The 13,514-nt window shown below is 46.2% G+C and overlaps 1 protein-coding gene across 17 annotated transcripts in view; it reads left to right on the top strand.

The window, feature by feature from the left end:
- The window catches only part of MACF1 (microtubule actin crosslinking factor 1), a 302,261-nt gene that overhangs the window by 122,051 nt on the left and 166,696 nt on the right, over positions 1 to 13,514 (top strand). For 4 of the 17 annotated variants that reach the window (XM_079988580.1, XM_079988585.1, XM_079988582.1 and 1 more), the window contains exon 1: positions 2,395 to 3,572. The exons of 8 other annotated variants lie outside the window; for them this stretch is intronic. In XM_079988580.1, coding sequence (XP_079844706.1) covers positions 2,451 to 3,572 — 1,122 coding nt within the window. In that variant the 5' untranslated portion in view covers positions 2,395 to 2,450. Of the gene's footprint in view, positions 1 to 2,392; positions 3,573 to 13,514 lie in introns of those variants that run through there. 5 more of the 17 variants (XM_079988584.1, XM_079988583.1, XM_079988579.1 and 2 more) reach the window with 4 other exon arrangements.

Genomic DNA, 13,514 nt, shown 5'->3' with positions numbered 1-13,514 from the left:
TAGACTGCAGTTCCTGTGGCTGGTGGGAGTTGAATGTGCTGGAGGTAAATGTGCCGAGCTGTGGTAGATTCATGTCTCCTGTAAGTCACTGCCCACATCAAAATCCCACCCTTTAAAAAAGACAGAAGAGGATCACCAGGGTATTTTGCTTATGTCAAGCTTGTGCTTCTGTTCTAGAAACTCTCTATGGATTTTCTGTAATCTGAGGGTGCTTCCAGATGGGTGATTTTTGTGGAATGGGTGTTCCTCATGCATGCCAGTTATACCCAGCACAATGCTATTGAATCAAATGCCAGCCCATATCTGCCCCCCCCATCCCACTTAACCTGGATTTACTGGAAATTTGATGTCAATGGTCTGTTGTCTGCAGACCATTTGCTATATCTCAAATGACCTGTTGATAAATTAAGCACCTACCTGGTAGCACACTAAGAAATGACAGTAGACCCCAAAAGAAAATGCAGGGTGACAATCACCAGGATGGTGGCATAGTGTGGATGCACCATAAAAAATAAATGATTGACACATGGCAATTTTGCACATCACTTAGTGTGGAAGCACCCTGGACAGACATAGAGGTGTCCCCACACTTATACACAATCCACTAGTTCGCAACCGTGTATATGTGTGATGCTGGGTAATAAATAAATGATTTAATTAAACCCAGAAATGGTGGGAGAGAACTGGAGATTCCTCAAGGCTTGTGAGCAGACCCTCCCCAGAGCCCGGAGAGGACATCAGTGAGGGCTGAGGAAGCCCCAAAGAAACTGGAGGCGCAGCGGGGCTTTGCGTAGGCTGCTCAGCCTCCCTGCCTAACAGCTGTTGCGCTCTGTTGCGCAGCCACTGCTGCCACTTTTCCGTGCATCCTCCAACCTCCAGATGGCCCCAGAGCTTTCATTCTAGTTGTGGATATTTTTGGATCCAGTATTTTTGATATCGATTGGCTGTAACCACTTCGCAAGTGGGGGGACACCTGTAGACTTTCAAAACTAGGGCAGAGACTGATATGAGGCCTCCTTCCTCATATTTAATTTACCACTTAACTCTCACAAGTGGTAAATTTCTAAAGCGATAGGTGCTGGAATTCAACAGTCTGTCCCAGAAGGCATTCCCCCCTAATCTTGGTGTATTTATTTTATTTATTTAAAACATTTATACGCTGCTTAATATTTGAGAATGTCGTAGCAGACTAAAGAAGACTAACAGCAGCAGCAGCTGCAATAGTAAAATACAATAATACTCTTTCTAATATCCACAGTGATCAAGCAAATGCATCAACCACTATCAGTCATCAGAGAATGCCTGGGGGAAATAGGGAGGTAGGAAGGTGTTTAGCATGTGCCAGATGAATAAAGAATAGTTCTGCAGGGGATGTTGTGCATTTTGGGGATGGGGTGTATTTAGGCAGTAGGTGAAGCTGAAATGGCAGTCCTGACTGGGGCTGATGGGCATTGTAGTCCAGAATATATGGAGGGCACCAGGTTGTCAAAACCTGGTGCAATGGATGCTGCTTTGATTATCCAGGGACACCTTCTTGTTAAACAGTCAGCATCCCTCCTTGACTTCTGGACATCCCAAAAACCTTACCTTCAGATTCATGATCAAGAGAGATTGTAAAATAATGTTTACCGTGATGATTTTCAGGGATAGATGCAAGTTTCAAATGCCTGGCTATCAAATATTATTGGTGTAACTGAGCTGGAGAGTCCTCCCCCTGCCCCAGACACCTCTTTCCAGCTTTCATAATGTGTATCTCCACAAATCCCTTGGTTGTTATTGCTCAGATTTCTCTTTTCTGTATCGAACGCAGCAGCAGCTCTGGGCATTCTCTTAGTATGCACAGTGTGTTTGTCTCCTCCTGGGATTTTTCTTTTTATGTCTCTCTGCCCCCCTTCTTTAAATGCTACCTTCTCTCAGCTCAATATCTTTGTTGTTGCTGCTGTTTTGCTTTTTTCTGCTTTCTGTTTTTTAAAAAAACTTTGCTCCCTGATTTCCATCTATCTGTCTTCGTGCCACACCCCTCACCAGCTTCTCTCCCCCCCCTTCTGCTCGCTCCCTCCTGCTGCCACCTCCCAGCCTCTGTCTGGCTCTCTGCTTTCTGTTTGCCTTACGGAGGGTAGCACTCCCATTACCTCATATTTGGAGAGAGGAAGCTGCAGCCAATAGGGGCTCCGTCTGCTTTTAGGTCAAGTGATTTCTGAACTGCAGTGAGATGCTTCGAATGTGTCTTCCTCCAGCTCCCAGCCTTGTAAGATGGCTGTCTGAAAAACGGCAGCAGCTAGAAAGGGAGAATCTTGGTCTGTGTGCGTGTATGTATGAGTGTGCCTGCAGTAGTGGTGTTTTTTTTTTTTTTAATGTGCATCTAATCTGATGAAGCGGCGGTCAGGATTTATCCACGAGCCTGGTGCCAGCTTAGCTGCATTGTCACTGGTGTCTTGCGCACCAGGGAGATGGGGAATACTCTGGGTTGTGTTAAAGAGCCGAAAGATCAAGCTGGGGAGGCAGGGAATGCCCCCCTCTCCCCCAGAAGGAAAGCCCGCTTCAAACGGAAGAAGAAGGGGAAAAAGAGGACGGTGCCAGAAAGCGCTGATCTGGTGGCAGAGGGACCTTCTGCAGGGACTGAGATTGCTGAAGAGAAGGAAGAGGAGGCAGCGACAGTGAAGTTCAGAGCCTCTTCCCTGCGGGAGGAGGATGGAGAAGACCTTGCCGAGGGCTTACATCAAAGCCTTGCCCCATATGGGGAGGCTTGCCCCACTTTGGAGCCAGAGGGGCTGGAGCAAGGGCATGTTGTGCAGGTGAGGGAGAGGTTCCAAGGGAGGCTTGAGAAAGCTGACCTAGTGACAGAAAATGCCTCCTCTGTCTGCGGGAGCCCAGGGGACTTTTTGGAGGAGGGCACTACTGTCATTGCCCGCCTATTCGACAACCCAGCAGAGCAAAACCGTGAGAAGGTGATGAGTCAGCTGGTTGCCTTTCAGAGGCTGGGATCTGGCAACAGCCGAGCCATTCTGGTGCCTTTGCAAAGGGAGGCTTTGGGTAAAGGACCCACAGAGAGTGACATGGGCACTGTGGTGGTGTGCAGGTCTTGGGAGCAACCAAAGTTGGAAACTCCAGCAACTGTGGTGGAAGAGTCTCATGGGACCTGGAACAGTGAGGAAGGGAATGAAAGTTTATCAAGTGCCACATGGGCTACTTCTTGGACTGCGGAGAAGGGCACAATCTCGGAGCTGTCCACCCCATCACCTTTGGTGGATCTGGTGGAGACTGACAGCACAGAGAAGCCTCAGCAGACACCATTTTTGCAAGAACCACCTGTTTGCAAGGGAGGGGACAACAGCTGGGTGAAATTGCCTCCCTCCCAAAGCAAGTCTTCCTTCAGTGGGTCAACCTCCAGCACCTTCCTGCGCTCCTCAGGATATGGGAGCGACTCAGCACACCACCAGCAAGTCAAGATGCCAGGGACTGAGAGGACCTCTCTGTTGCTCTGTGGAGGTTGCCCCACTTCCTCTGTGAGAGGAGAAGGCCCTAAATGGCAGATGACTGCAAATGAGAAGATTAGCCCAGCTGAAAGAGGGGTCAGTGTGGGTTTATTTTCGCTTCCTCTTTGGGATCAGGGAGGGTTATGCATGCCAGGAACAGCAGTCTTACATGGTGGTACTTCCTGATGGGAAAAGTCCTGGGACTTGAGTTGTCCTGGAAGCCACACCCCCTGGTCTTGGGAGCCCCAGGCCCTACTTCAAGGCTTGTAAACAGGCTGCTTTGCCTGGGGTTTGTAAAAATTGCTTCCAAGTGAGCAGACCGGGCAGCCTTTGTATATTGGAAGAGATCCCACCATCCCATCCACTGTTCTGACCATCAGTGATGCAGAATTTTAAAAACATAGGTTAATAAAGGAAGTCATGGACTAAGTTGCAAAGCGGTTCCAATTCCCAGCTGCCTAGAATTAGTTGTAGGCGATAAGTGTTGAGGGAAACCAGTAAGTGTTAAGGAAAATGCACTCCATACATGTGCAGGGGAGCTCTTTTGTCTCTTTTGTTTAGTCCCAGAGTTCAGACCTGGTGTGGGAAAAGAGACTCTGGCTCAGAGTAATCTCCCTGCCTCTCCCGGGGCTTGTAGATTGGTACCTTTATTGTAATGTATAAAAGAATATTCTCAGCACTGCCTTTGGCTCCTCTACTTGGGTGCCTGTTTGTTGTCTCTCCCTAGTGCTTTGTGGGTTTCTAGAATGATACTGAGTCTCAAGCCTATTTGAAGAACACACTTTTGTCCTCTTTCCTCAGCCCATATGCAACATAATTTAACTTGGCGAGGAGGGAAATGAACTCTGCATGTACTCAGTAGTGCTCCTATCTCTGCTACTACCTCACACATTATGGGGCTAAGTCCAGGATGAGCAGGTGAACTTATTTAAATCAGGCAAGAGTTGCTGTTTTGCAGATAGACCCTTTTGGTGCATTTCTGTTTTGTAAACAAACTAAAAATGGTAAGACCAGGCGGGAACTGAACTTGCCTGGTTTGGCGTTGGAGCCCTTCTGTGATGCAGGCAAAGGTCAATGATTTTTGGTTGTGCTTCGAGCAGTAATTGCTTTTTATATAGCTAGAAAGACAAATTACATTGTTCCAATGTCATCCTTGGTCCAGGTTTCCTCTTTTAGGTGTGGGTGTGTGCACATGTACATGGGCTTCCATCAGGAAACACCCCCCTGTTTCATTTGTTAACATGTATTTTAGCTGTCAAAACTCTGCACAGTAGCTGCTAATTTATAATGGTGTGCCCCTAGGGAGAGGGAAGGGATGTTGATTTCAAGGCATTGTGTAGGGCGTGGGGGGAGATGGGTTAGGGGGCAGGCAAGCCCTAAAACTGCATCAAGATCTGGCATAAAATGCCCAAGCAATTTGGCATGGACTTTTCGACGATGATGTCATTATAGAAGAAGAAACCAGGTCATATATCTCTTATTAGATGTCTCTATGGAATTTTAATGTTAAAAGCAATTATTGTAGGATGGGGGCTGTTGACTAATGCAGTGTGATGGGGGACAGATGGAGCTGGCAGTTCTCAAGCCTATTTGGTCACCAGAATTTACCTATATGCTCAGGAGTTCTCTAAAATGAGAGGCACTAGCTATCAAGCCCCATTGAACTCCCATCCCTCTCCACCCTGCATGGAATTGGGAAACCTTTTCACTTTATAATTCTTAATCTTTTACAGCAGTGGTGTCCAAACTTTTTTCAAAGAGGGCCAGATTTGATGAAATGAAGGGCTGTGAGGGCCAACTGAAGGGTCAACCAAAGTTGTTGACCTTTTTTTAGGGTTGTTGAGGTTTTGTTGTTTTTTAGGATTTTACCCCAGGAAATAAACTGCCACAGGGGCCGGATTAAACCAACCAGCCCCCGAAACGGACTTTGGACATGCCTGGTTTACATGATGGGTTGTAGTTATTCTGTGGTAAGGGGTGGGCACTTCGTACATGCTCAAATCACACTTCTCTCTGTTACTTTGTATATCATTGATTTGCATTTTGCTATTAGGAATCTGAATTGAGGTGAGCAATTTTTCAAATATTGCTCAACAACATTTTGGTGCATAACATGGTGTGGGTTTTTTTGTACCTCTCCCATCACTGCTCCTGTGGTGAGACTTCAGCATGGGATGGGGCTGGCCTTTTTTTTCAGGAGCTCAGCATGATGTGTAGGTTGGTGGGGAGTTCTCGTCTGTTCATTCCTCTCCTTGCAAGCGAGCTGGAAGGCATTCTTGGAAGAGCAGTTCAGACGACAGAAGGGTTGTGGAGCACTTTTGGCAAGGGAGAAGAAACGCAAGGAACTGGATGTATTTAACATTTATACCCTTTCACCCAAAGGTCACAGGGCAGGCCCCAACACAACACAATGTACAATCATATGCCCCTCATATATAACTCACTAACAAAAGCTTCTTAAATGGAGCACTTCATCCAAGTAAAAATTACCTCTCACATGTGAAGAATCATTCATTTTAGCAGAGAGAAGTTTAAGTGGGGAACAAAATAGCAGTTTCCAAGTGCTTGCAAAAGCAGCCATAAAGTAGATGGAGAACAGCTGTTTACTGGAGATGGCCAAGAACCTGTTGGTTCTCCAGCTTTACAAAGCAGTCAGGATTTTACTGTCAGCAAGCAGTTTCTTTTGCGAGGGAAGGAGTTGTGCAAGGCTAAAGGCCCAAACAGCATAGTGCCCCAGGGTAGCCCATGCAGACTTGGCTACCAGCAGGGAGCTGGGTGTCACTAACCCCTGGTACACACACAGCACACACCCCTATGTGTACAAATGTTTCTGGTGCCCCAATACCCCACCAGTTTGGGATGTGGCAAAAAGAAAGAAAAATCAAAGTAGATGCAGCCCTGGAGTGAGCAGAGGGACGCATCTTTCGACCCAGCATCTTGATGGGGATGCAAACTGGCCATCGGATTGATCGTTTTATGATTGGGGAGGTGGCAAGAAGCCTCCCTCCTAAGCCGACCTGCATGGATCATTTGAGGAAGGTGATGTGTGCAAGATGTTGGACTACAGCTCCCATCAACCCTTGCCAGCATTACCAGTGATCAGGGATTGTGGGAGTTGTATTCCAGCAACTATTTATTTATTTATTTATTTCACAACATTTACATACCATCGAATCACATAATTGTAGAGTTGGAAAGGACTCTGAGGGTCCTTTAGACAAATCCCCTGCAGTGCGGGAACCTCAAATATTACATACCGGTTGATCGCAATAACATTTGGAGGATACCGTGCTAGCTAACCCTGCCATAGTCTAAATTTATTCAGATCAAATAACACAGTATTTGGGCAACAACTGATTTGCAATGGGGTTACATTCTGGAACCCCGTGTGCGCCAACAGGACCCACGCAAGCCCTCCCAATTCTGCCCCCGCTTTGCCCTATTCCATCTCTTTTTGTGACACTTTTGGGTCACTCCTGCGTTTGGCACAATGCACGTGCACAGTTGTGCACATATCAGACACGCCTAAAATGGTCACAGCCTGTGTTCTAACACTTTTCATTGCACAAAGTTTCAAAGCAGTAGCCATCTTTGTATCAATTTGTTCTGTGGTTGTCCTGCCTTTACATGCTTGGGCATTTTAGTTTCAACATAATTGCAGCATTGCAGATCCTGTAAAACCAATCGAACAGAGAGGGAGCCACATACACCTTCAGATAGTTTGCAGCTGATAGTTTAGCAGCTGTTAATGTAGAAACCACTTCACGGTTGCCCATCTCAGCTCCTCTGCTTCCAGGTGGGTGCCTCCTTATGCTACCCAACCATTGCCTTTACATGTGGAGCTACAAGAGCAATTGCAATGGACTTTTCTACGCTGTTGGAAGATCTTGCACTTATTTTACTGTATACATCCTGCTATATGCTGTCCACACTATAAATGATTATTTTAATTATCGCTAAAACATGTTTAATACTATGCCATATTGCAATATCGCTGCATGCTGCAGTATTTGGTGGTACAGTGCTGTATCCTACATTTAAAAAAAAAGTCAGAAAAGTGTTTTAGCAATAATTAAGAGATCAGTTGAAAACACATGCAAGAATACTAAGCAAGTTCATGCCCCTGAATACAAAATGCTCAAAACCTCTGTACAACAAGGGTTAGTAGGCTATTGGACAAAACAGTTTTTTTCTTCCTGATGCTGTCTGAATGTTAAGGTCCAAAATAGTAATAATCATTTTAGAGTTCAGATAGTGGGAAGGCGTCACACAGGACTGACTACCTGCCACATGCAGTCAGTAGATGATTGTGGGGAAATCCAGGGGATATCCTAGTATTTTTGAGGAATTGGCAGATTCCTGGGTCCAGATAGGACTTGATGATAATAATACAATATGGTACGTTTTTGTGGCTGTAAACCTACAACCATGTGCCTAAAACTCAGCTTCATTCAACTCAGTAGAACTTACATCTGTGTAGGCATGTATCGGATTGTGCTGTGTGCCATTTACAGAGTTTAGCATTAGGATCTAAATGCTGTTCTCCAATCTGAGGATGATGATGATGATTACCCAAACCCTGTGATAATCAGCTGAGGCTCATCTTCATGTGCCTCCTTCACAAGAGGTCTGGAGGGTGGCAACACAAAAACAGGTGCTTTTTTGGGGGGGGCAGTAGAATGCTCTGCTGTTGTTACATATCTTTAAGCACCAGGCAAAAACATTCCTCTTCTCCCAGGCTTTTGCTAATTAAGGAACAAATAGCCTTTTAAACTGTGTGGGTGTTGTTTTTTATTGTTACTGTGTTTTGCGTTTTTGTATTGTAAACCGTCCTGTAATCGTCGGATGAAGGGCGGTATAGAAAGAACAACAACAACAACAACCCACCTTTTCGTCAGAGCTGGAACTCAAGGCTGCTCACAAAAATTAAAACAAACACAAATAAAACACACTTAACTTGGAACATATAAAAAGTTATAGTTTAAAAGTATATAAACTATTGTTGGAATTTTAAAAATGTTTTAAAAAACCACAACCTATGCTGATAGGAAAAAAGAAAGTGCAGTATGCTATTATGGAGCCCTTTGCTTAAAAACATTCAGTTTCCCAAAGCCTGCCAGAACAAAAAGTATTCTCCAGTCAGCAGAATGACAAGGAGGCAGCCAGTCTTGGAAGTTCCAAAGCCTGGGAGCAGCATTGTCCTCGAGTTCTCTCCCACATAGAATAGGATCCGTTAACCAAAGTTTTTGCTAGATGGATGTGACTCAGTTTTAATAGTGTGTGTGGATTAAGTCAGATTATATTTTTTTAAAGGTACAGTACTGTAATTGAAACACATTTTTAATCATTTTTCTCCACCCTCCTCAGCATTGGCTTCCATTCTAGTCTTGTGCAGGGCCTTAGCTACTGGGAGGTGGGCGGAGGGGGCCAGTTTTTTTGCCCCAGGTGAAGTCTCCGGAGCGACGCCATTGAGGCTCCCTGCCTGCCCCCCGCTCTCTCTCTGTGTGTGTATGCATATGCATGTGTGGGCACTGTTAGAAACTGAGATATGAAAGCTAGGAGCTAAATGGCACCTTAAACCTAGGTTATGGGCGCAACCACGGAATGTCTAGGCACACTTTTTTATAACAAGAATACAAAGCTGAAAATGGGTGCAGATGTGTGTAGGGGAGTGCCAAACTGGGTCTTTGGCCCTGGTGAAATAAAAGCTAGTTTCACCCCTGTCTTGTAGAAAACCCTCACAGCCGATAATGAGGGGGGTGGATTTGTAGAGAAAGCTAGACGATAGATCTAGTTAACCCTTCCATTATAGGCTCCCTCCTCCCATCTGGAGGTCTGGAGTCCTAGTTTTCAGTTTTAAGGTATGTTTGAATCATATTTTGCTGTGCTGAGATGGGGACATTCTATTGATTCCCTGGGAGTGGCAGCTTTTTTGCCTTCCTAGGGGAAGAGCATGATTCTCTTACTAAATACCTTTATAATCTTTCCCCCACTCAAGGTTTTATTTTATTTTTTTAGCCTAGCATTTGCAAACTGCCAAATGTGTGTTCTCGGTTCTATTCTCACCATCAATTCCTTTAAGTCTTCCTTCCTTCCTTGAATAATTCCAAGGGCAGATTCTTCCGCTGAGGAGGTGCCCCGCCCCTCAGTAAGCAGCACCACTCTGGAAGATGTCTTTGAAGCTTGTTAGAGAGGCGCGAGGGCAGCCATTAAATTATCATGATACTCCAATCTGAATTGGCATGAAAAGGCTGGGGGGCTGGAGGAGGGTTGGCGAAGGGAGCTGACGGTGAATGTCAAGCCAGGTTAACCAGACGCTGCCTCTGTATATTATATCTGCTACCTGGCTGAGGTTGCTGTTATTCCAAAACATTGTGGAAATATCCCAGGGCTCAGCAACATTTTATGTCTGTCTGATTTTATTTTAGCTCAACAGTGATGCCTAGGTGGGTGATCAGCTGAGTGTCACTTAATTCAGTCACAAATGCTTCACCATTGTCTTTGGTGAAATGAGGCTTCATAGGCCTTGGACAACCTGGTACTGCCCGGCTGGGGCTGATGGGAGCTATAGTGCAGAATAGGGATAGGGGAGAAAAATCAGTTTTGTTGGGATTTTAAAGCAAATCTACCTAATTCACGCTTCCCAAAACAATACATGAACCAAAATACAGCTACCTGTCAAAATTATTATTTTAAAAAAGAATACATTCTGAAGGCTTGTTCTCTGGGAGAATGAGGCTCCCTGAAGCTTAGATAAGGCTTCTGAAATAAGGCAGTTCAGTGGAAATTGGGAAAGGCTATTGCTATAGCAAGAAAGCCCAAGTGCAGAAGACATAATGCTTAACCCTGGTTAAGATCCTGAATATACGGTGGAATGATGATGCTGTAATACAGAAGGTTCCTTTCGACTTTGTTTTTTGTTGCCCAGCCTATACTTGTGCACTTTGCATGCCCAAGGATTCATCTAGTCTTCTAAAGCAGGTGACAGAATTTGGTGTTACCTGGTATCTCTAGTTTTAGTGGAGAGTGCAGGTCCAACCATTCCAACTTGCTTCTGAATCACTTGAGTAGCTGTTCCACAGTGTAGGCATCTGCAATTTGGGGTCTCCCCAGTGTAAGTGTTATGGTCATGTGACCTCTGGTTTTCCTTCAGGCCTGTGGCAGACTTTTGAGGGGGGAGGGGAGGCTTTCTGAGGAAAGTCGTTTGACTGAGAAGAGCAAAAGCCCCACAGAGCCGTCTCTGAGGTAGCAGCTGACAAAGACGGGCTTTTCTATGTGATAAGCATGCCCGTGTCTGGAGAGAGAGAGAGAGGCGGAGGGGGGAAGCTGATCCACAGAATACAAATGGCGAAGCCGCCTTCCTTTGGCTGTGTGGAGCAGGGAGAGAGAGGCCTGTATTTCCAGCCATCTTCCTGGTCTCTTGTTTCCAAGGCAAGATGCCACTGTCGCTGGTCAGGAGTGGAAATAGGACATTGCAGGTGTTTCCTCTGGGGTGAAGGAGGGACCTGGGTCTGCATTTGCTTCTGGGCAACCTTCTGGGGCCAGTGGCAAACAAGGACAAAGCAACGAATGTTACGGCTAATGTTGACACACACACCCTCTTTGTTTTGCATCTAGGCAAGCAAAGAAGCATTACCAGAGTTCAAAGGCACATTCCAGCTAGGCAAAAATGCTTAAAAAGGGATACAAAGCAGGGCTGGTGAGGGACATGGTCTTGGGGGCAGAGGGTGTTGCTGGGAAGGTGGTGTGATACGGAGACAGTCCTGCAGGCTAGGTAGAGAGGCTTGGCAGGGCATATTTGACCCCTTGGCCAGAGTTTTAAAGAACTGAATAGAATGTGACAATTCTCTCATTTTATCTTCCCAAACTGCCCCATGCTCAGGGCTAGGCTGTGGGTGTTGGTTTGAGTTGAGTCACGAGCCCGGCCAGTGGTAAGGACCAGTGAGCGAGGCAGGACTGACAGGCAAGCTAGGAGTCAGGAGGACCAAAGCACGATCAAGGATGCATGAGCAGGCCAAGGCTTTGTTGCTCAAGCAAGGCTCGGCTATACTGCTTCCTGCCCAGGAAGATCCAGTGGTGAGCCTTTGTGGTCACAGTCTGTTCAGAAGGGTCAGCACAAGGAAGTCTGTCCCTATACTTCAGTGGCTCAGCACATGGGGCAGCCAATTACAGGATTACAGCAACTCCTTTCACCCATAAGACCGGCTAGACAGGAAATATATGATTTGCATAGGACCACCAACTGAGCTTTGTGATGGGGCATGGATTTGAACTTGGGTTTCCTCAGCCTGAGTCCCAAAATATTTATGCTGTGCTATACTACCTTGGAGACTACTAGTGCACTGTTTGTGTGGTGTGGCTCCACGATTCCCCTAGCAGGATGCCATGTTGCTGTGATAACATTTAAACCCAGATTCAGGTAGGTAGCCATGTTGGTCTGACGCAGTCAAAATAAATATATATATATATATATTATAATGTCCAGTAGAACCTTAGAAAATAACTAACTTTGTTCTGGGTATAAGCTTTCGTGTGCATGCGTACTTCTTCAGACACAATCTGAAGAATTGTGCATGCACACAAAAGCTTATACAGTACCCAGAACAAACTTAGTTAGTCTCTCAGGTGCTACTGGACAATTTAAAAATTTTATTTATTTATTTAAACCCAGAAATCACCATATGGGACAAAGGACCATGGTGGATGTGGCTGTCCTCCTACTGTGCCTTCTGGAGTGTGCAGGGCTGGTTGAGGAGCTTCCCACCATGCCACAGAACACTTTCCCCCAAGCTGGTGTCCTCCTTATATCTGGAACTACAGCTCTCATCAGCCCCAGCCACCATAGTCTTCAGTGGGAGTTGTGGTCCAAAACATCTGGAGGGCAGCATGTTGGTGAAGGCTGTGTATGAACTGGCTGTGAGCTGTGGTGATCCAGGAATATTTTATCTCCCTGCAATATAACTGCATGTGTCTCTTCTTCCACATTTCTCTGGACTGCCACAAATTGGGACATGATATTGGGTTGCTGACAGTCATTTTGGGATGTAGTGCTGAATGGGTTTTGCTTACTTAGAAATCCTGAGTGGTGGTGGTGGTGTTTTGACCTTCCCCCTTCAGGATAAAAGAGGCACTTGACATGTACACAGAGGAGATCTCGTGATTCCATGCATTCCGCGGCCCCACAGGTCCCTCAGGATCTTTTGTGTGCCGCAAAAGCCCAAAGTGGCCAAGAGACCGTGAAGAAAGGACTGTGGAAATGAGTTAACAGCTGCCCCTGTGCAGCAAGGAAGTCACAGGTCTGAGCCTGGTTCTCCTTCAAGAACTGGGTCTTGCTCCTTCATTTCCTTACAGACACAGTGGCTGGTAACTCATGTGATATCACTGTCACAGTGATGGCGAGGGTTCCACAAGTGCACTCGCTGAATTGCCTGTGATGACCACACCTGTTGGTCTGGTGAGTGCTGACCCCAGTGTAAAGTGGAGGGTTGGGGGCTCATCTCTGACCTCCTGCTGGACTTTGAAAATCCTTGGAGAATTCTCACTGCTTTCATAAGTCCAAAGTGAGACGCTGGCCCTCCCTGGGGTGGAGGCATAGGCAGAGGTGGAGGTAACTGCTGGCTGGTTACTAAGCCCAGCCAAAATTTTCCAGTAGGTGCTAAATGTCCTGGATTTGTTTCCCTTCCTCAAGCCCTCCTGTAGATTGCACTAGTGGTGGGAGGGCCATCACCATTCTAAATTATGGCACGTATTTCATTCCCACAGATGTGTTGATCTTGTGAAATTGGCATCCTTCTCTCAGCCAGCTCTTGCCTGCTTACAAAGTGTTCCTTTGATTAAGGAGCGGCAATCCAGCTCGCCGTGGAAAGAGCTGAGCCCCACCCTCTTTCCCAGCGCTCGTCTCGTGCCTGAAGGTGTGCACGTTCCATCAAGTGCAAAAAGCATTCGGCAGCCCACTCCCCCCCTCTCTCTTTTATTGGAAACTGGGTCACTATGCCGTCACCGTTCCTCTGAGTGTTCTTCCAGCCGCCTGCATCGATG

Source organism: Podarcis cretensis, assembly GCF_951804945.1.
Source record: "Podarcis cretensis genome assembly, chromosome: 8".
NCBI lineage: Eukaryota > Metazoa > Chordata > Lepidosauria > Squamata > Lacertidae > Podarcis > Podarcis cretensis.
The sequence above is the reverse complement of the archived record's forward strand: the minus strand, read 5'-3'. Positions and strand labels throughout refer to the sequence as shown.